The following is a 23,641-nucleotide window of genomic DNA, read 5'->3' as shown; positions in this document are numbered from 1 at the left end:
CTAGGAAACATGTGATTGTGGTGATTTTTCTGTGGGATGGGCTAATCCAGTAGGAAATACTTGCTGCTAAGAGTGTGAGGTTCAAAATTCACAGAGTGTGTAGAACTTGGTTCCTGTCTTGAGCAAAACATACTCAGTCTGTTACATCTGGGTCCTTGGGATGATCTAAAATGCTCCCTTGTGAGGGCATCAAAAGCCTCCCAGTGATTCACTGCACCATTCAATGCCAGCACAGCACAGTGCAATAGGCAACAGTTGGCTGCTACCCAAAAACCTCATGGTAGCTGCAGTTCTGTGCCATAAATTTCAAAGCACTTTGGGATCATTAAGGATGATAGTCTCTCGAGGTGTAGTGATTACTACCCTGCTTGGATGTTTAAATACTTGTCCAGTTGAAGACACTTCACATTAGGCCTTGAACTTACTTGATGGTGAGTAATTCTTCGTGCCATTGTTTGCACACTGCATTAAGAGGGCTGGACTGTCTCTGAGCTTGGTACATCCAAGAATTTATTAATCAAATGACAGTGTTCATGGACAGTCAAGTCAGGTAGGTTATTTCTGTAGTGCTCATTGTGATGGCAGCTTCCCAATTTGTATTCTTGTAGTTCTTATTCCTGGGCTTTCCTTTCTTTTGCCCAGGTTCTTGCTTGGTTTCCACTCCTCTTGCAGTGACTACTTTCTGCTATTGGCAGCAATGTAGTTTAGTTGTATTTTAAGGAATAGGTGTGGGATCAGAACAGGACAACTGATCAATCAATGTACCTCAGAACTGCTTTGCTGTGAATACTTCAGAAGAACTGCTTTGAACTTAGATTCTTTTTACTTTTCTCAAATTGATGGCATATATACTCATTTCTGCAATAAAGTCTTTGTATACACAGAAATGAGAGGGAACCTGTCTTCATTGGTAAGCATGACAAATGTACAGATAAGGGGGAATGGTTTCATCTGTGACTTCATCAGTGTAAGCTTAATGTATCAAACATTAACAACCTCTAATTGTAATGTCTTTGTACCAAAATCAAGTGAAGAAAACCCATAAAGGGTTGTCATGGGCTTCAAATTACCTGAAGGATGACTTTTGTACAGTGAGTAACTTGTTTGACTTGAAAATGTGGTTTGATATATTCGGTCTTCTCTATACAAAATAGAAATACTCTGAATTGAGCAATGAGAGCTATCTTTTCTCATAGACAGTAATCCTGCAATATTCCCACGGTCAGTGGAAGTGTCAGCTCCCAGAACTGCAACAGTGGAAGAATCTGATTTCTTTTCTTGTAGAGGAGAAAGTGCCTGTTGATGTGAGGAGCATTGTAGGCATTCCATGCTGTGGGGGAAGAGAAGTCACAAGGGTGAAGAAAGAACTTTATTTTCCTTAGGTTGAATTGCATTCTGAAACGAATTGTGCACCTAAATTCATGTGTTAATGATGTGCTCTCCATCATAGAAACTCATGGGAAGAAGCATGTTTCACTTTGTTTTTTAAACCCACACTTAATTCAATTTTAAAACTATGCAACAAGATTGTACAGGAAACCTGAAGAGAGTGAAAGGCCAGGAATTTCCAGTTTGCTCCCATAAATTCTTTCAGTGGAATATTACTGGGTCGCTCAGCAATTTCAAGAAGCACCCTGAAGCTTAATGCATGAAAAATGGTGGTTTTGGAAAAATGGAAATAGCAGTTGCTGTTTCACAAACAGAAGTCTGTTGACTTATGCCTAATGTAATCTGAAGTAAATGTTCTCTGTAAGTAGATGTACAGTAAGATGAAGTTGCTGGTAAGAACAGGGAATCTCTTAGTTGTTTATATAAAATCTAAAATTAGAGTGAATCTGTTTCAGAATGTCAATATAACAACTGTATAAACATCTGTTAACAGATACATTCTTTGGAGCACTATATAACATTTGGTTTTTTTTCAAGAGCAGTCCTCCTTGCTCAGAAAGGACTGAGCCTTGCTGTTTCAATAAAATGGTATTTCACTTCACTGAAGTGCAGATTTAACTGTTCAGGAACGGTCTGTCTTCTCTTATACTAGTTAAAAACAAAAAAAAAAAAAAAAGAGAGAGCTCTCTCCAGACTCTTACAGTCTATTTTTGTAGATGTCAATTTGTGATAAGGGAGAAAGTGTTATCACCACACAGACAGCACCTGTTAATTGCCTCAATATTTCAGGCTTAAATTGTGCAGGCTTCTAAAGCAAGGACTTGCCCTAGCAAAAGCAATAAGAAAATATGTACTTCAGGATAAATCCTGAATATGCTTCCTTTATTCCTGTTCTTCTTTGTTTTTAATGTTTTTTGTTGTGATGTGAACAGCAAGTAAATGCCTAAATTTGAGAATTATTACTGCAGAAGAAGGTTGGGGTTTGGTTTGGTTTATTTTCCAGTTTGCCTTTCATATTGGTGGGGGCATAAAATGCAAATTAGCCAGAAAAATGTGTGCCAGAAATCCTGAAGGACAACTTGTATGTGGTTAAGCTATATCTCAGTCTTTCTTTCAGCACACAAAATGTTTCTTATAGGTAATAAAATCTTGGCTCTTTACCTAATCCCTATTTGAAGTGCAGTTTAACCTGTATTCCCAGTTGTTACAAACATGTCATACATAGATTTGGCAGCAGTTAAAAAACACCTTTAGGAATAAAAACTAAGGTTAAGTTTTATTTTACTTGAAATATTATTCTACTTGCAATGAAATACATTCTTTGGACAAATAGGTGCTGTTTTTCAGTTGATAAAATTGCCTTATGAGAAAAGCAATTCTAGTAGACAAAGACAGCCTCTTGTTTATCCCCAGCAAGTACAGTGGTGGTAATCTGTGTGTTCAAGGAAAGAAGTGTGCAGGATCTGAAATGTGCTTAATCTTTCCAGTTTTTCTTGTGGTTTTAATGAAGGATTACATCTACCTGCAAATCTCCCTTCTCATGTCCTCATTGCTATAAATACAGTCCTGCCAGCAGTTATGTGATGTAAAGAAACTGCCACAATTGTTAGTACACTTGGTTTGGGGTTTAAGTGTTTTGTTCTTTATTTAGTGTAGTCTGTTTGTTGTACTTTCAGGTAATCTGGGTTTAAAATATTCTGTCATTAGTAGACTGAGAGAAAGTTATGCTCAGATGTAGGCAAACATTGAGGGTTATAAGGTGTATTTAGGCTGAGCGTCTGCAGAACAGACACTGAGACTTTGCAGATGTGTTTCTAACCATATAAATGCCAAAATGCATTTCAACACTTCTCTTTTCACCTTCACCACTGGGTGATTCATGAGGCCCTGGAGGAGCCAGATCAGTGGGTGTCCTTGGAGCATGCCTGATGCAAGCCGAGATCAGTGCAAAGCACAACAGACAGAGGAAGATGATCCTTATTCCTCATGAATTTAATTTGTTAAAATGCACAAATAATCTTGAAGTCAGAGCCAGGACCTGAAGTTTCCCCTTACATTGAAGGCCTTTGTCACTACCTTAGAGAAATTACTTTAGGCTGTAACCACAAACGTTGATACTTATTTTCTCTCCATGAATAAAAAGAGGGAGAGCAATAGGGTACTTTAGTTGGTGTGGTTTGACAATTTTGATGTATCCATCCTTATCTGCTTGAGCATATCTAATAAGTTTGTAACTTAGCTAACTTGGGGAAATGATGCTTTTGGATATGTAGGAGTTAAAAATTGAGGGCTCTGAAGTCCAGTTACTGCCAGCCTGTGAGCAGACCATCTTATAAGAGACCTGTGTGGAAGATGATCTACTGCACTGAATGTCTGTGTTCTGGTTGTGTGGTACCACATGGCAAGCCCTGGTGCTGCCATTACTGTCCCAGCCTGTCCACCTCATGTCACTGGCTCCTGTTGGTGATGCAGCCTCAGAGACCTGCACATCACCCATACAGTTGTAGGTGCTGAGCACTTCTGAGAAGGCTGAGGTAGGGTCGTGTGGTGTATTGAATAAAGAGGTATCATTTTAGAGCTCTGTCTGAAGCCAAATATAACTAACTGTTAAAAAGAACACAAGCTCATCAGATGTTAAATGGCAGAACAGCTGTGGGTGTCAGAGCTTGTGGCTTTCAGCTGAACATATGGCATAAAATGGTGTGGCTGACTCCAAAAATCACTTAAATATTGACACTGCCTTTGATCTCTCTTTTTTTTTTAAGTCAGTGAATTCTGTCAATTTTGCGTAGCTCTACTTTGGTTGAAGGAAAAATGAAAATAACTGGATCCTTTGTTTGTGTTTTAAACTAAATAAAACATTGCTTTCTTATTTTAGTAAAGTTCTCTCTTTTTTCCCAGGCCCTTGCCACTTCAGAAACTGTAAAGATTCTAGTCACTGACAAAACTGTTCCATTGTTAAAATGCTTATAATGTTAGAAAATAAATAACCAGAAGGATGCAGCTTATTAGAGATCCTTTTAACCAACATTTAATTAATGCTGTCTTCTGAAGGAGGAATGAATACCTTCTTCTGAAGGAAAGAATACCTTCAGCACAGGCAGATTTCTTGGCTCTGATATGAGAACACACAGCCTTTGTTGTGTCAGGAGAGTTGTTCCTGCATTAGTGCCTGAAGGTAGCTCTTAGAGAGTCTGGTGGTCCATCTCAAAAAAAAAAAAAATTAAAAAGAAAAAAATAAAAGAGGGGTGTAAAAAATAAAAAAAACATTAAGTAAACTCAGTACACAAGCAGCAGGGCACTGGAAGTTACTAGAATTCAGAAATAAACTCACTTTTTATTGGTCCAAATGCCTGCAATTTAGGCATCTCTTAGAATTAATGCATCATAATGATTGTCATATGTAGTAATAAACTCTTCTAATATGTGTAAGTCTTTCCCAATAGATGGCCCCTGATTTTTCTTTTCTCTTTGCAAAAGAAAAAGGGAGGGAGAATACTGTGGGTTTTGTGGAGGGGATATTTGGTTTGCATTAGGCATGATACAAACACAGAATTCAAAAATTTTGAGGCAACTTGGCACCAGATGTTATTCAGCAGCAAGACAGGCTTTTGTGCCTGCTGCCACAACTCTTTTGACATTGACTTTAGACTTCACAATTTGGAATTCTCCTCTTTAAAAGTCAGTAATATTTCTAAGAAGTGCCAAAAATGGTACCTAATAAGTTCATTTTCTGGAAATTAGGTTGTTAAATATAATTAAAGTGGTAGGTTCCTCATAGCTAACATAAGTTGTGCTTGAAGCCAGAGATACTACCTCACCTGTATGAGTATTTTTAAGAATACTTTGTTCCTGAAGCAAGTAAACATCCTTTACATTTCTAGAGCAAGAAGGATGATGTATTTCAAACGTGGTTTGAAAGGAAGAGAGCATCAGCTTTGAGAGAAGGGGATAAATGGAGTAGAAAAGAAATAACAGATTGTATAATACAATCTTAGAAGGACTCTTACAACAAGGACTCTTACATCAAGGTTCCTGAAAGACGCCCTCTAGATATAGCAGGAACATGACAAGTTAAATCTATGTCTTTATAAAAACTGACTTTTTAACATTGTATAAATATTTTTTATCTGTTTGCTTCATACCAATAGAAATCCAGTGGGTGTATGAATTGATCTTGCATCTGGCCTTCTTCAAAGTGAGAAACTCCAAAGCTATTTTTCTCAGGGTTATGATACCTATTAGATGTTTTGAGAGACAAATTGGAGTGAAGGCCAGAAGCATAAGATTTGGCAGGCAAAAGGCAGGAAAGATAATTTATAATCTGTTTGTTTTGAACTATTCTATGATCTGTGCCTTTGCAGCTGAACCTCTGTTATTCTTTTCAGCCTTCCTGTAGATCATCCTTTAACATTCATAAATCTTATTTTAATGAGTCTTGGTTTCCTGTTAATCTACTACCTGAACAGCGTACTGGAACATCCACAGTGAAAGAATCAATCTGTTCTGCTACATCCTGAATACTGTACTTGCATGGTAACCTCAAAGTTATTCTTGCAGCATAAGTGCTAAAGAGCATCTACTCAGAACTACCTCCATTCCTCAAAAAATAATTAATTGTTTTTGTAAGAATTAATTGTTTTGTAAGAATGTCTGTACCAGACGTATTCTCATACTTGATTAGAGACTGCAGTTGATTATTATCTTTTGATTCTTTTATATACCCTTTATACCTATCTAGGTATAACTCAGTTACTGTGTTGTCCTACAATGACTGAAGCACAAATGTGAAAGACAGGGTGTTCAGCTTGCTTATAGTTACTTAGTTGTAGTTAATCATGTGTATGTGCTGTTTTAAAAAATGCTCTGATATGATGCTATTTGAGACTGTAAACTTTTAAGAATTGCTTTAGTGGGTCAAGGTTGAAAACTGAGATGAGGACTATAATTTACAAGGCTGTAACTGTGGACAGTTGTAGATACAGAGCAATTCTATGAGCTGTGCCTGTGGACTTTGTTCAGTGGGACCTGACATCCAGACACCCCATGATTCTGTTTGACTCTCACAACATGGGCCTTGCCATACAGTATCTGGTGCTCTTCCCCAGCGTTGTTAGTTCTTTTTTCCTCCTCGGTTTTGCAAACCAGCAGGATGCTGTTATATTAACCCCTTCACACCTGAGGTGGTGCTTATCCTGCAAAGGCATAACTTTTCCCCTAACCTTCTGCATTGCTTATTCTGAGCATGGCTAATCTCATAAGAGGGTACAGGGCCTGATTTCTAATAGAGTTTTGCACTGGAATAAGTAGAATTAACTGTATGGAGTAATTTCAAGAACATGGTAGGGAATGATCAGTACTTTCAGTTCCCTGGATTTTGGGACAGGCAGAATGAAGAGCCCTCTGTTTCCAAGGAACTACTGCTTAGACTATAGAATTCATAGACATTTTGCCCTAAACAAAACACATACAAATAAACCTAAAGAAGTAATTTTCTCTTCCCCCTTTGTATAGCAACATCACTTAAAGTGCCTGTTACAGGAAAATAATTCCATATGTAAGAATGGGAAACATCCCACTTCAACTGCCAAATTATTTTGATGACTTTGAGAATCATTTTCTTGGAAATCCTTCCTCTTTGTTTCCTGTTTGGGTAGGTGCATTGGAACTATTCTTTCCATGTTGTGTTGTTTGTCCTCTCCGAAATTCGTCAGCTACACTGTGCTCACATTGAAAGCAGTCTTCTGTCAGAGAGCTTGGTTGCAGGCAAGGAGCAGCAAACATGTTTAAGGCAAGCTGGCCAATGCCAACTTGATGGTAATCCTTAACACTGGTGCATAGAATTAGTCTGCCATGACCAAATCACTGTGTTTTCTTTAGGCCTTTCAAGTTTCCACTTGGATTGGCAACAAGCTACAGCTCTGCTCATTGCTGGAGCCTCTTCCTCTTAAGTTGACCTACACTTTTTCCCATTCAAGTTTATCAGCTGAATAGAACTTAGAAATTTTCCAAAACCAAGCTGTCTTGTCCGTGGCCCAGTGAGAGTTACAGGGAATGACTTAGCTGATCTGCCCTTAACTTATACACATGTGTCATTCCCTGGCATGTGGCTGTTACCTAAGCAGCAGCAATGAATGTTTTAGTGTGCCCAAATGTACAGCTCCATGTACTGTGCTCATTACTAAAACATAAAACATAGCAGTGTCCTTGCCACACTGGAAGTGCAATAAGATTTATGTCAGCAGCAGCTCATCGAGAAACCTCAAAACTGTGCTTTTCACTTAGCAAATACAGTTTAACAAATCCACAGTGCACTAAAGAAAAGTATCTCCTTTGAGCAGAAACTCTCAGACTCTGCCAGTCACAACTGGCATTTCCAGCAGCACCACCCCATCTCATCAGGACAATGAGGGAGGGAGAGCAGGTGGTTCTCTGGGGGCAGTTCCATGTTTTAATCCCCTCACAAGGCATATTGGTCCATAATACTTATTTAATGTTAGTATTGAGTATTTTGCTAAGAATGTGGTTGATTATGGGAGGTAGAAGCAAGGAAGCTATTGTCAAAGAGTATAAGGGGTTGCAGATGCATTTAAACTCAAGAAAGGGCATTTTGTCTAAAATGATGGAAAAGTCTAAACTCATTTTCAAGTTGGGACAGTAGGGGAGTGTGGAGGAGGAGCAGGTACCCCAGGCTGAGCAAGAGCAGTTCTGAGGGTTTGTGCCTTGGAGGTTCGTGTGCCAGCATAGCTGCTGAGCTCTAGGACCTTTTAACATTAGAGCCCCACCTCATTCACTGCATCTTGCTTTTACCATATTAGTTGTTTCTTGTGCTGTGGTAAGCTCCTCCTTGGCAGTGGCACCTTTCCTGTGTCCATCTGTCACACTTGATCCCACGTGTCCTGGCACTCAGATAACAGTGAACATCTGAGTGGCCATTACTGTGCTGCTGCTTTCCAGCCGTGTTATTGCTGTGCCACTTTTAATAATTCAGAAGTGATGTAGAGGAGGGGGAGTTAAAGGGCTGCAGCAATCTTTGTTTCTCTCTGTAGAGTGTGATTCCTCCTTGGTGGCTCTGTAGTTACCAGGGAAACAGGAGAGGGATGGCAGAGCACCCCGGGGCTGGAGTGGGACTTGGGGGTCGGCTCCCTGGCAGCTGCACATCTGCACCGGGGGAAAATGAGGGCTTGCCTCTCCTTGGTTTGGTATCTTTGCCCCTCTTTTCCTCAATGGTTTTGTGAAACTTAATTGTTAAAGAGGTGATGCTCCCCAGTGTTGGTGTATTTGTTGAAGAGTCTTTTTGTCATTGATTCTAGTAAAAAATACGCAGTGTTGAAAAATGAGCAGTACTGGTGGTTTTGAGGAGTTGGATGATAACAAAATCTTTCTCTGAAATTAACTGGAGCCCTGGTTATATACAGGTTGTTATTACTGAGAAGTTTTTTCATGTGTTAAAAATGCTTTGGCCATTCAGGGAATAGATTTACTGGAAAAGACTAAGGACCACTTCAGTAAGGGCCATTTACTCAGTGCAGCATTCTCTGATTTGATAAAGGTTGAATTTCAGTTTTAGTAATTAGTATATCTATCCTAATCACCTCCTGCTCTAGCTGTGCTGGCCTGAATAATGCCAGTCTTGAAAGCTTTGGGGACAGAGGCAGGTGAGAGCAGGGGAGCAGCCCCTGCACCTCGGGGTTGTCACTGTGGCTCCCAAGGGCTGAGCTGTGCAGGCAGGTGGAGGTGGGTGGGCAGCTGTGTTTACTCCACTGCAAATGTTTAGTGCTGGATCCATCTTTCAGCTGCCTAATCTACTGGCATTAGCTGTGCTGTTTGTTCCATACTGTGTTAGGCACTTAGGTTTTCAGCAATTATGCTGAAGTAGTTCTGAGAGGGTGATTTTAAAACCTTTTACTTACTGATCTCGATGGACCTTGGTGATTGGTTTGAGATGGGCTGTTGAGCTGTTCTTTAACCACAGGCAGAAGGACTCTCTGCAATTTCATATCTCTCTCCCTCTTTTCAGTGATAGACTAGATAAGGGGAAACAAGATTTTCTGTAACAAGTTTGTTTGCAGCTCCCTGGAAACTGCTTGATTGCTTCAGAATGGGACCAACAGAATAAAATAACATACAAAATAATGTATAAACACTTTCTTCTTTTGAATTTCATGGCAAATGAATACTGTTTTTCCACACCAGAGACTTCTTTTGAAGTCTGAATTCAACAGATTTGTCACTGTGGGATGAGCCCTGAGGTTTCATTTCCTTGTGCCCAGTTTATGCACACAACTGAGGTATTCCTCTGTAGTCAACTTGAGCTTTAACTGAATTTATGAGCGCATAATGAGGTTGATTTTCCAGTTACCTTTGTGAAACCTTCAGAAATGGTTCACAGACCTCTTGCCCTCCATTTGGCTCCCTAGGGGCTGCACACTCAAGGTTCAAAACCTTAAATATGGAATATATCTACTTCAGATTTGTCATACATAAAGCTGAGTTAAGAAGAAATACTGTGTATGTACTAGAAAGATCTTAACCGTAAAGCTCAGTATATTTCCTCAAAAATGTTAGATTCTGAAATTTAATTGCTGACACTTTAAAACTCTGATTAAAAAAAAAAAACCCACCAGAGTGAAACAATACACTTGGGCACCTGAAGTGATGTTTAGGAAGCCATCTTCTAAATAGTTTCTTGCACCTATCCATGTGTATTAAGAAGGAATGTTACTGTGGTACTCACAATTCAGAGGTTTTTTTTCTCATTTTCTTCATTTTCAGTTCTGGGTTTTTTGATTTGGGTTGGTTTTTTTTTTTTTAATCACCTTTTGGAGTAGAAGATGTTGACAGTAAGAGAAATTGCATTAAAAATAATAGCTCAAGATGGAGTTTTCTTCTGTTTCCTTTAGATGTGGCACTTCTGGGCTTAGCTTTGGTTCTCTCTGAATCTGACATGTTAAATGTGCTCTTGTTAGTTGAAAAATATCTTTAATATAAACTACGAATTTTATCTACAAAATGAAATAGTTGTCTCTCTCTAATACATGCTCATCTACAGCAGCTGTTTTTCAGTTTCAGTTAAGACACAAAAAGGAACCAAGTTCAGCAGAGTGACTCTTATCACTGCTGCTTTTTCCAAAGTTAAAAATGCACTAAATTATTGCCACTGAAGTCTGGGGAGATCTTTGAATTCAGAAAACATATATAGAGTGCATGATGTCATTTTTATGAAGTCATTCTTTGATTGGAATTGCAGTTTAGAACAAACTGACTTCTGCTGTAAGGATAGTAAAATTGTTGTTAAATCCTGGTGTTGCAGAGTGATTGGGATTAATTTCCTGTTCTGTGATGCTGCAGTGAATAGCCTCTTTATCCCCAAACTACAGGAAACTGCTCAGTGTTTTGTATGAAGTTCTGCAGTGTGTGTGTGTTCCAGGGAGCTTGACTTTTAAGGACACAGGCACATCTCCCCTCTGCTCCAGCAGCTGATGTGCATTGAAAACATTGCAAGTTATGGGAGAGAAGCAATTCATATAAAACTGTACTGTGCAGGCGTGGAGCTGGGCAGGATTGCTTGTGTAACCCTGGCTCAGGTTTGTGTGATCCTGGTGCACAGCAATGGTGTGATGCTGTGTATCTGGAGTAGAAAATGCCAACTTTATTGTTTTGTAGTAGTCCAGGTTTTAGCTGGAAATTCATCCCTGAACCTTTCAGTCGATGGATGTACAATTAAAAGGATATATCTGAATAAGACTGAAATTTTGTAGTCTAAACAAATGTTGGAAGATTATTTCAACAAAACTGATTCAGTAATGGTTTCATATTTGGTTTTTCTCATCCCCTGGGATATGAAGCAGTACATTTAATAAAACTCTAACTATCTAATAAAACATAATATTCTGCCTCCTACCCCAGCAATTCCAAGCTCAGAAGCTGATTGTGCTGGTAGTCATTGCTGAGGTGTGAGCAGAGAAAATCTGTACAAATTGGCTCCAGGGTGCCAGAAGGTGCATGCTAGGACTGGTTACTCTTTTGACTATTGGCTTTCTCCTTTGTTTTATGCTTTTTCTTTCCCCAAAAAAGAGGCCAGAAAGTATGACAGATGTTTCTCCCTCCAAAGGCATGCTAAACCTAAGCTTCCCAGTCTTACTGTAATTATGTCTAAGTTGTCCACTTTTTTTATTTGAAACAGGTCAACTGAAACACTATTTACTTGAAGTAATTTGTGGAAAAAGATGTTGACTCTGGTGCTGTCCACTCTTAGGTTTTGCTCCTAATGTAGATAAAGGATAATTGTGATTATTTAGGATAACAGTTCAGAAGAAAGGACAAAATTGAGAAATCTAGAACTTAATATTTAAGAGACACTGGAAGAAATGGATCTTAATCTTGCTTGTTAAATTTGGGTTAGAAAGATACCTTCATTATTAAAGCTCACTAAAAGCTTCTTTATGAGTCTCAAAAGCAATTACTTGGATTTAAAATAATTTTATTTTTATTATTACTAAACAGAAGAAACACCATTTTTGTTAAATCTTTATGGTTCCTGTACCAATCTTATCCTTTTTCTAGGACCTTTTTGATAGATCTTTTGTGTAGATATCCCAGTTTCTGTGTGCAGCAACTCTTGTTAGTAATCAAAAGGATTGATCAGTCTTGCATGGAGGGACTTTTTAATGAGTTACTGTCAAGAAGTGGGGGCTTTTTAGTGTTTTTAAAATCATACATTAATCAAATGCAGTTTCTGCTGCAAGAGTCAGAAGCTTAAAGCCATATTTATAGACAAGGGAAAAAGATATTAGACAGTTAAAGGCATTTTAGGGGGTCTACAACTTGTTTTGTTGGACTGTAAAAGTACTTCATCTTGCACAGATGAGGGAGTGATCCTCTAAGCAAGTCAGCTATCACATTAGCAGATATTGGCAGGCTTTATTACGAGTGCTTTATCCCTTTGATTAGAACTTGATTGCCACTCAGGAACCAGATAGAGCTTGCAGTCATCTCACTTCAGCTTGTGCAAGCGTGTGATGAAGGAACATGAAGAGAGATGTTTATAGCATGCCCCCCTTCCTCTGTGTTTGAAAGGCTTACTAAGGTTCATCAAAGAAAGAACCCTTACTTTGGGGCAGTTCTGAGCTGTGGTTTGCAATGGAGCGCCCCTCAGAGAGGATTTTGAAAGTTTACTTGCCTCTCTGCTATGTATTTTCAGGTGCTCTCACAGTTGGCCTTGTGCGACAGTGTCAAACCATCCATGGACGTGACAGGACCTGTATTCCTCCACGGCTGCCTCCCGAGTGGGTCACTACGTTATTTTTCATCATAATGGGAATCATTTCACTAACTGTCACATGTGGTTTGCTGGTGGCTTCCCACTGGCGAAGAGAAGCTACTAAATATGCCCGCTGGATAGCTTTCACTGGAAGTAAGTGACCTCAACTGCACAGTTGACCTGTATGCAGGGTAAACTGGTGGAGTCTGAAATAACACCATAGTTTTGGAAAGGAGCAAGTGCTTAGGGCTTCTGCTATGCAAAACATTCCTTCTCTTTGAATACCACATCTGAGGGAAAAATAAGTCTTCAGAAGTAAAGGGGTTGGTATCTTAAGTGACTGTAATTGAGAGGGAATAATGGTGTGAAAGTAAGGCCTGACCCCTTTACCTTCCTTGGGCAGTGCCATCAATTGACCTAAGAAAATGAGCAGGGATAGGAGAGGTCAGTCCTGACTTGAGTGGCTGTAGTATTTCATACTTCCCCACTCCCATATATCCAGGACATAATTATAGTGGCTTGCAATTACTGAAAATTCCCTCTCCAAGGCAGAAGAGTTGTCAGTTGGTACACCTGAGGTAACCTGTCCCTTACTCAAGTGTCTTGTGAATACCTCCTTCGGGTTGAGGCTGGTTCAGTTCTGCTTCATGCTCACAGCAGCTGCTTTATTCAGAATGTCTGCATCCTAATTGGCTATGCAGGAGGATTGCCCACTGCAGAGCATCTGCTGTGCTTCACAGCACCAAGACTTCTGCTTCCACAAGTGACCTGCAGCCGTGCTTTAGCCAGAGGGAGGAGTACCAGTGCTTTTCTGCCTTCCTCCATTGTGCTCTGCATGAGCACCAGTGTAACTGCTCACAGCTGAGCCTTCTCCAGCAGCCCTGCTGTGTTTACACGCAGGGAAACATATCCTATGGCTACTTCAGTGCAAAGAAATAAACAGTTATTATGAGCAAGGGGAATAACTTTCAAACTTCCTTTTCTTGGTGTGTGTTACAGGCTTAGCCCAACTGTGAAATGGTGCCTTAATGGTGGGGATGACAGCATGAAAAAACTCAAAACCTGAGGGCTTTTAAATTGACTTGAATTATGACAAACCACTAAAGGTAGTGTGAACACTAACTAGAAAATGCAAGTTTGTGGTTTACATGAGCATAAATAAGGTTTAATGGAACTCTGTGACATCTAATGATATCTAATATGAGTTAGATTTAACCTTGTTTTTGGGAAGGGAATAATATTAAAAAGTGCTCAGCTTCAACAAAAGTACTTCACTGAGGCACTTGAACAATCAAAGCCATCTTTCTGACAACGTTGCTACACAGCATATTAAATTAATAGTGCAGCTCTTGCAGACAATGGAGCTATTGAAATGCTGTATCCATTGTGATTGACTTGCATTTATTTTCTGGTGAATGATTAAAATAGCAGACCTGAGTATTACTGAATATTCCATCCCAATTTTTCGAGTGCACCTGTTTATCTGTACATATTTCATGTGTATCTAATACATGGGGGGGGGATGTAAAATAAAAGTGCTGTATAAAGTTAAAATGTTTACAGTGAGCTGGAGTCAAAGCTCTTGAGTAAAGAGGGGAGTTTGAGTTCTAGATATCAATATTTTTCTTTAATATCTCAAGTCATCACATCCCTGCAGCTTTAGTTTTCTACAGCCGTGATGATTAGTTCAGCCAAAAATGTGGTACCCTAAAGCTTTTTTGTTTTTGGGTTTTTTCTCTAGAGATTTCTTCAGACTTGCAACAGGTTCATTATTAGACATCTCAGTACAGAAGGACATTTTTATTTCTGTACTTGTCTTCTTGGTATGAGATGTTTAATAATGAAACACACTAATTTGTTCTTTTGCAAATCAGAATTATTCATAATTCTATTAAGATATGATCTCTGTGTTGCTGAAATTATAAAATTCAATGTCTTAGGTATTCATCTCCAATACATACAACTCTATGACCTTTGCATTCCTGTTAACAAAGATGATGTGGAATTTTATCTCTGAACTCACTTGTTAGGAAAATTATTTTTGAAAAATTAGAAGCGAATGGAAGGAAGAATTACAGATTTTTCACAAAGTTCTTGAGAGTGACTTCCATGGTTCGTTGGATGCAAAGCAAATTAGTAACTTATTTGTAGGTTAGTGTTAGGAAATGCAGCCATGTGGAATCAACTTGGAATACCCTGAGCAGATCCTGCCTGTGAAGCGCCAGTGCTGTTTCGATAAAAACATGTAACTCATTAGAAGGGTGTAGGGAAGACTTAATATTTATATTACATCTCATCTGCAAATGCTTTCAGTACTCAGTGGGCTTGTGCAGGCTTCTAGTAGATTTTCTTCTCACAAAACTCTCTGAACACATGCTATCCTGGGCAGGCAGGGAAGTCTACTGGGGCTTCCAAGGGAAGCTCTGGGACTGGCAGCTCCGTTCCTTCAAATGCAAGAGAGTCTGGAGTAAAATACCTGAGGCAAAGGAATCCTTTTGCTCAGCCTTTTCCTTACAACTCTGAGAGTAGCAAGGAAAGCCTGGTAAGAGGTCACTTTTGCCCAGTTCATGCTGGAATTTATATATAGTTGTATAACATATTTTTCATGGAATTTTTGGTTGTAATCTTGTCATCTTGGATGACTCCAGGTGTTTTCAAGTACATACCTATAGCCAAATTTTTTCATCTGCATACCTATAAATATGAATTGTTGCTGAGAGTGGTCTTGTTTATCTTGTTTAGCTAAGAGACATGAAGAAGACAGAAGTTTAATCTGTCAGTTCTCTTTCTTCTATACACTTCTGAAGGGATACACCCCAGAGGGTATTTACAAGCACAGCAGTTGCCTCATTCCCCAGTTGTTGGTGGGTTTACTGCAAAGAAACTTATCCTTCTGACGTCTCTGCAAACAGCTTTGTGGAGAGGAGAGATACTGCTGTCCTCCAGGTCATACTGCATGAGAGACAAAGGTCTTGTACAGGTAAATGTGAAGGTTTTCCTTCATTTTTTTGTAGAGAAGAGTCTTTCAGGAATCAGTATTCCTACTCATGTGTTAGGTATTGTCACTCTGGGCATAGATACCATCAAAATTACCACTGGTGTTTCACATTCATACAGTGTAGTGGAGAGAGTAGGTTCCTTGTTGGTGTTCATCTGTGCCCTACCCAGGTTTTGTGTGATTCTTCAGTGAACAGGGTGTTACAAACCCATAGCTGTGCTTTGTGTGTAGGTAGCAAGCAAAGCTCTGATCAACTGTTCCTTTGCTTGTATACCAGAACTGCTTTTTGCCATCCCAGCTTCTGTATCATCTTATCACTAATTATGCCCTGGGACACAGTGACACGAGTTGGTAGCCAAAAAGTGACCTGGTTTTGGTATTTTTTGGTATTTGTCTCTGACACTGCTCCTGTTTTGTTACCTCTGCTTCAGATTTTAGATGAATCTCTTGCCTTTTCAGGATGCTTGTTTTCTGTCTTCCAGTTGATAAGATAGGATGTGGTAAAGGTGTGGAAATCTCAAATGTTGTCATATCCATGGTCCTTCAGACAGATACTGTTAAATTCCATAAATGGAAACAATGTCCAGAGCTTATTCCCCATGGAGGCCACATGGGTGATCTCATGTATGTTATTGCAATTTTGGCTATTGCAGGAATTCACAGAGCTCCCTCAAGATCTGTTTACATCGTACAGATTCAGGTCTCTTACCGTCTGCTGCAACTAGAAAGGGAATTAATTCTGTGTCTGCTACTACTGAATGAGGTGGTTCTCTGAGATGTATCAAGGGAGAAGATGCTAGACAGAAAAAATGTATTTCTACCTTTTTTCCAGCAGTTACCAGAGAGTCTGGATTTGGTTTGGGTTTTTTTTCCTGAGGATTTAAAAGTTCATGAGCAATAATGGACTGCTTTTTGGAATGCAAGTAAAAATGGAGCAGGATAATCACATCCTTAACTAACAGTATCTACCCCGTGAATGTCTGTCTCTGGTGTTCCCCAGCAAATAAAGTGCTTCTTGAATAATCAAAGATTTGTACCAGGTGCTGCTTTCTATGTTATGTGTCTCTACAGAGGCAAGCAGATAGTACAGTGAGTGCTCTGAAAACTAAACCTTTTTTGAAGACTGGATTTCTTTTGTAGTTGTCATTAGATGCTCAAAACAATTTCAAGCTAAAGAATTGCAAGAACTAATTGGGTTTTTTGACAGCTACCATTCAAATACAGACTAGAAAGTTCTTCTATGCTTAACATATATCTGCTCAAGGAACATATACCCATGCTTTCCTCAGATGGACTCAGGTGTTTGAGATACAATTAATATAAGGAGGCATTTTTTTAAGGATTACATTGTGTAAAGTGGAATTACATGGACCAATAATCGTATAGATTAAAACTTTCTTCATTGTTTAATGTCTTAACGTCTGCTGCCTGGGTCTTTGGTTCATTTCTAACAGACGGCATAAAGAGGTGGCACTGAGCAGGAATGTGGCAACTGTGCAGTTGCCAGATGTTTTCTGGCTGTGCTCCTTTCCCTTCCCCTTTGAAGAATCACACCCGGCGGTGAGGGCACAGTGTGAGTGAGACACGAGCCCCCTCCTGTGGAACATCTGGGTTTTCCTACTCGGCACTGGCAGCCGAAGGAATGATCCTGGTGCTGGCTGCTCTTGGCTCAAGGTGGTGTGAAATCTGCTTTATGTGTTTTGGAAGGCAAGGAGCAGCTGCTGTTCTGATGTGGATCGTGGTTTATGAAAGCAACATTCTTTGTTTATGCCCAGGTCCTACTTGGACACTCTCTGAATTCAGATTCATCATGCCCAATATCTTCTAGAATATGAGTGTTTTTACCTCAAAGCTGAGACCTGTGCACTAAGATATAAAATATGTGGTAAACTGTTCATCTTGGACATACATTGAGTCCATTAAAAAATTAGTTTAGTATGGGCACTGTAGCTGGATAAACTGGAGCATCTGTATTTAGTGAGGAAGAGCAGTAGTGAAGCTGCATTAAAAAATATTGATGCTACTCCATCCAATTGTTTCCTCATTTGTAAAGACAAGGAACTTTGTTCTGGTGACGCCAAAGGGGTCAGGCGAGCTCCTGATTTTATTTCACATACTTTGGACACAAAAGCAGCTGCAGTGCTTCTTGCAGGGGAACTGGTGATTAAGGTGATGCCTGTTACTGTTGCCAGTGGTTTTTTTTGATGTTGCTTGTTTGACTTATAAGGAGGCTCAAGTAAGGATCAGCATCCCCAGGGTTCCCCCTTGCAGTGGTAGGGAAGAGAAAGAGGAGACAAGCACAGCACCTGTGTCCCTTACTAACAAACTAAAAGCAGCAGCCTGTGTTAACTAGAGAAAGCTGAAAAAATCAGCATATGATGCACTTTGTTCAGGCAGGAACATTGTAACTTGGCTTGAATTTTCTTTTTTTGTGTGTAGCCTGGTTATAGGCAAGAGCTTGAGGTCTAGGAGAGGCTTCAGTGTGAGTTGTGCTTCATGTTAGAAGATGTTGGTGTGTGGATTTGTGGGGCTGGTGAGAGAACAGAGCAGGTTCAGCTCCTCTCTCCCCCCCACATCTAATTAGATTTAGTTGAATTGTAGGTATTGTGGTGCTGTGTTCCACTCACAGTAAATAATGTCTGAAACAACACTAAAATACATAGAAATTAAATAAGAGTAAAGCACTAATACTTGACTGAACTAGTAGAATCAGATAAAATTCTGTTTTATTTTGATTAAAAAACCCAATTGTATATTCTTGCATATACAATCAAACCAGTTCAAAAGCGAATCCTTTTTATTGTGAAGAATATCTTGCCTCTTAGAAGAGCCATATTCAGAAGTCATTCCCTTGACTGAGACAGTAGAGTCCTGCACAGTTACATCCAAACTAAACAGGGTTACTTTTCCAAAGGTGTGCTACAGAAACACTGAAGTTGTCATCCAGGAGACAACACTGAATGTTCTCTCCTCGATTTGATCAGGGTATTGAAATGTGCTGTGAGGAATCTTGGCCACTATTGACACTTGAAGGCCTGTGAAAACTGTAATGTAATTCTTTAACAGTTCTGTACTTCTTGTACTTTCACACAGAGCCAGTTGCAAGAACAAAACATAAACATAAGTTTGAAGTGAAATAAAAACCCTCATTGCTTGGTCTCTCTGTTCACGGAGTCTGAATTTAGTTTTTCACTAAGAAGCTTGAATTAAACGGAATCGGAAAACTTTCATTTCATTGTATTACAATGGGAAATTCTAAGGATATTTCATTATCTAAGGAAACATTCATATAACATTATGAAACAGGTATCTTTTCATCTTAAAAGAAACTGTAATGACAATCTCAGTGTTTTCTATTTTTAGCAAAGTTTTTACTGAAAATGAATGTGTGAAGAATGGGAGAGGGCAACTACAGTTGAAAAAAGACAACTGATCATAGAAAAAGTTTCTTCAGTGTTGAATGTTACTTTATCTCGACTGGGCAAAATGACTCTAAAATAGCTGGAGAAGAAATGACTGAACTTTGAGATGGTGATAGAAGTATATCTACCAATTTTTATTCTGTAAAGAGAGTTCATGATCTAGTGAGTAGAACTGAAATTACAGTCAAAATTGGGGACTTTTAGTCTTTCTTGGAAGTAGATGAGGAATGTTTTGAAAGCATCATAAAGCCTACTGAGTAATTTCAAGCAAGTTATGGGCTCAGCTCTGATCTCAGCTCTTCAGTCAGGATATTTTGCATGTTTTTCTGGAGTGCTCTGTGAACAGGTAAATATTTTTTACTTTTACACAGCAGTGACTGTCTTTTTCTTTTTTTTTCTTTTTTTTGCAGTGATTCTGTTCTGTATGGCAGCTCTAATATTTCCAATAGGATTTTACATCAATGAAGTTGGAGGTCAACCGTATAAATTACCCAATAACACAGTGGTTGGGTCTTCATATGTACTGTTTGTCTTATCCATTTTCTTTACAATAGTGGGACTTCTATTTGCTGGCAAAGTTTGTTTACCTGGCTGATGAATGTCTGGACTGCAGGACTTTATTTTGGAAAAGAGCAAGACATCAGAATTGCATTCTCAGGAGGATGCCTAAATCATACTATCAAACACTGACTGAAAAGAGGAATGCTTTGACTTGTTCTCACTATGCACTTTGGATGAAAAAAGGAGAGCCTTTCCCATAACCAAATACAGACCACATTGACTAATCTCCTGAGCATACTTCAATGCAGTCAGGTCTGCACTGTGATAGGAACTAGTGAAGAATGCTTTACACTGAGAAGCATAACACCCCATGTTACTGGACTGTTCCTGTTTTTAACGTCTAACACTTTGGAAGTCAAAGTATTTATAAACTTTGTGGTGGACCAGAGGGTTGCAGAGGAATTCAAGTGAGGCTGGCCTCGCTGTTTAGGAGATTAGTGTTTTACATCTTCCTTCTGTTGAGCAAAGCCTTTGGCACCAATGTGGATCAACCTTGCATTACTGCACCAAGAAGCCAATAGATCAAAACATGTTCTCTCAATGTATGTAACAGCAGAAACACATACATCCCCTGCTCCCCCATAAGCTCTAGGAAATACTAAGGAACATTTTAGAGGGGGATTTCGTCCTTATATTTATATAAATATATATATATAAATATATATATATTTTGCTGATGCAGTATACAGTGTGTGTGTATGTGTGTGTGTGTGTGTATATACACATATGTATATATATGTATATACACACAAATGATTCCTGGAAAAGAACTCAGAATGCTTTGCTAGCAAAACACTGTGGTGTGCAAAACTAGAACTCAGTAGAAAAAAAGCCATTTTTCTGAAGGCCACATAGCTGAGAGTCTTCAGTTTACCTCATTCTTTGTAGCAGCCCTTGATTTTAACAGTTTTTTGTAATAGGTACAAACGATCCCATGCCTTTCTAGGTGCAATTTTAAGTTAAGCTAAAATTCTTTTTATGGTAATTTATTTGTATATGAGGGTAGAAGGCGAGATCATGTCATACCTTAAAATCCTAATTTTGGGAAACTGACACTATTTACGTTATTAGCAACTGTTGTACAGAAAATCTCTTTTTCTACTGCATTGTTACATTAGCATTCATACATGTTCAAGCACAGCATTTTACCATAGGTAAGCATTTCTCTAGCACATATAAGATGCAATGTTTAAAGTAATGCAAACACTATCCCACTGCAAAGATGGATTAACTTTTTATTTTGTTTTCATTTTTAGTTTTTTTTTTTAATTCATCTTTGCCAAAGAATGAGCAATATAATTATTAAAAATGTATGTTTTGTTTACTAAAGTTGTTATTTTAAATGTAGATTTAATGGCTACCCAAATTTGGAGTAAATATTCCTCACTAAAAATAGTTTTATTTTTCAACACAAGGATAAATCACTGAATCCACAGACATCTTAATTCACAACTGAGTTGGTGTTCCAGGGAAGCTGCCTGCACTATCAGTATTTGTTTTCCAGTTAATACATAGTTTACCTGAGATTCATTCTGAAAACAAAAAAAAAAAAACCTGTCTGTTTTGAGCACTGTTTCATTGAGTTTACTAGAGGAACTGCATTAATGAATAGACAGCCATTTTAGGATGAGATTTATGTTAAAATAAAATCAGCAGTTTCTAAAATAAACGCTTACCAGATAAGGTGGAGTGTTTAAAAATAACACAGTTTGCACAATTATTTTAAACTCTGTGCCATTCAGACCATAGTGGGTCCTTGCCTTTCTCCATCTCTTCCCTCTCCCCCTCGCAAGGTATTTTAATACAAAAAAGGTTATTTGTTGATGTATATTTTCTTTTGAAATTTTTGACCAAACTTGCCACTGGAATGGTTTCTAAGTAATTTTATTTTTCCAGTCAGCTCATTCACAGGTAGAATGGAGTGTTTATGGTTCACTAAGTTTTTCCAGAGTATACTAATCTGTAAATACAGCCAAGCACTTACTTGGAAATCATGGTTCCAGTATAATTTGCTTCCTAATTTAAGGCTTTGTCTTAATCCATGCCTATCTGCATGGGCAGTCTGAGGCCCCGAGTAATAGTGGTGGAGGAACAGGCAGGGTTCAGCTGCTTGATATGTGTCAAAATTTTGGTGTTATCACTACTGTCCTAAGATAAAGTATTCACTAAAACTTGGATTATAAATTACGTTTTCAGAAGTGTTACACTTGTAAATAGCTCGAGATTTTTGTAACTGGAACACAGCTGGGGGGTGGGGAGAATTTCTCAGCTGCTAAGATTTCTTTCTCTTCCCGCCCCTTCAACTTAGTTATTTCAGTTATTGTAACATCATGTGGAGGATTTAGGCTTTAAATAAATGGATCGTAATGATAATTAAAAACAAAACAAAAACACTTATCTTGGAGCTTTTCCAGACTGTGGTTGGCTGACTGGAAATTGATCTGATCTGCCAGTGCTATTGCTATGAATTATTAAATGTTAGCAAAGGTTTAACAAATAGATTTATTAAATATTTGAGCATTTCAAGTTCAGAAATAGATGTGGCCAGATGCATTTGAAAAAACCCAACCCAGTAATTGAAGAGACAGCTGTCAACAGTTGCTTTTAATAAGGTCACTAAGTACTATATAGTACAGTATTAATTTATAGCAGGAAGTCATATCTTGTAAACTGTATATAAAACACTGTTTTATGGTGCAATCATTTGTCAAGCTTATGTCTGTTACTTTTGTTTTAAAGTTGTGTGCATTCTTTTCATACCTAAGAGCATCACTGTAAAATCTGCTGAAGACTATTTATAGGTTTTATTTGCACATGGTTTTGTTTTGAACTACAGAAGTTGGTATTGAACATCCTTAAACATCTGTAGACTTTTTCAGTCCATGAGAAGCAAATGTTTCCATATGAATCTTCTCCAAAGGTAATCCCATACTTGTGTTGAGTGTTTACATAAACTTTTCTGATTCTGCCAGCCGTTATTTTTTCACTTTTTGAAGGACAGCTCATTTCATACATGACTAGAAAATTCCATTCATTCTTTTGCTTCTAAATCCTCCCAAAGGTTTGATGCCCCATCATAATGTAATTTGTGCACACTTTGTCATTTATTTGGCTAACAAAACGTAAGATTGGAAACTGACAATACTTTCAGAAGGAAAAAAAAACTAATAAATTTGTCTGTATAAATCTTATCATTGAGCTCAGCTGAAATAATCACCTGGAAGCTGTTTGGCTCAGACCTGGGGAGGGTGTGCTTCCCAGAACACACCAGCCTAACCATTTAACGTGGTTTTTCCGCTGCTAATCCAGCTGGAGAGCGATGCCAGTGTCCCAGAGGCACGGGCAGTGTGTCGCACTCCGAGCCCCGGCCTCTGGCTGAGGTGATGCCGCCGGAGCCGGGCCCTTCTGCCGTCCCTGTGTTTCAAAGACTTCGTTTAACCACTCCAGAACACGACTGTAGGTTCCTGTTTGCCCCGACACACACAGACGGGAAAATGAAAGCTGTCCTTTAAAACCTTTGTGAAGGATGAACGTAATGAAGGAAATGGTGTCTGCAGGCGGGCTGTCCTGCCTGGGCTCGAGGCCGTGCCCGCCGCCTGCGCCCCCCGGCCTTTACTGAGTGTTGTTTTCTATTGGTTAGAGCATTTTTTCAATTAATGATTTCCGAACAAATGTTAATACAAACTGTATAAAATGAACATAATTTTCTTCACTTGTATTTTTGTTATTGAGCAAGTTTATCAAAATAAATTGTCTACTAAAGCGACTGGCTCCGGCTGCGCTGACTGGAACCGACCCCGCCCCGCCCTCAGGTGTCCCCCCTCAGGTGTCCTCTCACACCCGGTGGGGTCTCTCAGGTGTCCCCCCTCAGGTGTCCTCTCACACCCGGCGGGGTCTCTCAGGTGTCCCCCCTCAGGTGTCCTCTCACACCCGGCGGGGTCTCTCGGGTGTCCCCCCTCAGCTGTCCCCCCTCACACCCGGCGGGGTCTCTCGGGTGTCCCCTCTCGG

General features: G+C 39.2%; 1 protein-coding gene across 1 annotated transcript in view; it reads left to right on the top strand.

Moving 5' to 3' along the window:
- MOSMO (modulator of smoothened) overlaps nucleotides 1-23,383 on the top strand; it is a 31,365-nt gene extending 7,982 nt beyond the window's left edge. The window contains exons 2-3 of the mRNA XM_062503431.1: nucleotides 12,593-12,805; nucleotides 19,483-23,383. Of these exons, the coding sequence (XP_062359415.1) occupies nucleotides 12,593-12,805; nucleotides 19,483-19,667 (398 nt within the window). The 3' untranslated portion in view covers nucleotides 19,668-23,383. The remainder of the gene's footprint in view (nucleotides 1-12,592; nucleotides 12,806-19,482) is intronic.
- Nucleotides 23,384-23,641: the final 258 nt, after the last annotated feature.

This window comes from Cinclus cinclus, chromosome 16 (assembly GCF_963662255.1).
Source record: "Cinclus cinclus chromosome 16, bCinCin1.1, whole genome shotgun sequence".
Taxonomy (NCBI): Eukaryota; Metazoa; Chordata; class Aves; order Passeriformes; family Cinclidae; genus Cinclus; species Cinclus cinclus.
This window is presented reverse-complemented; position numbering and strand designations above follow the sequence as displayed.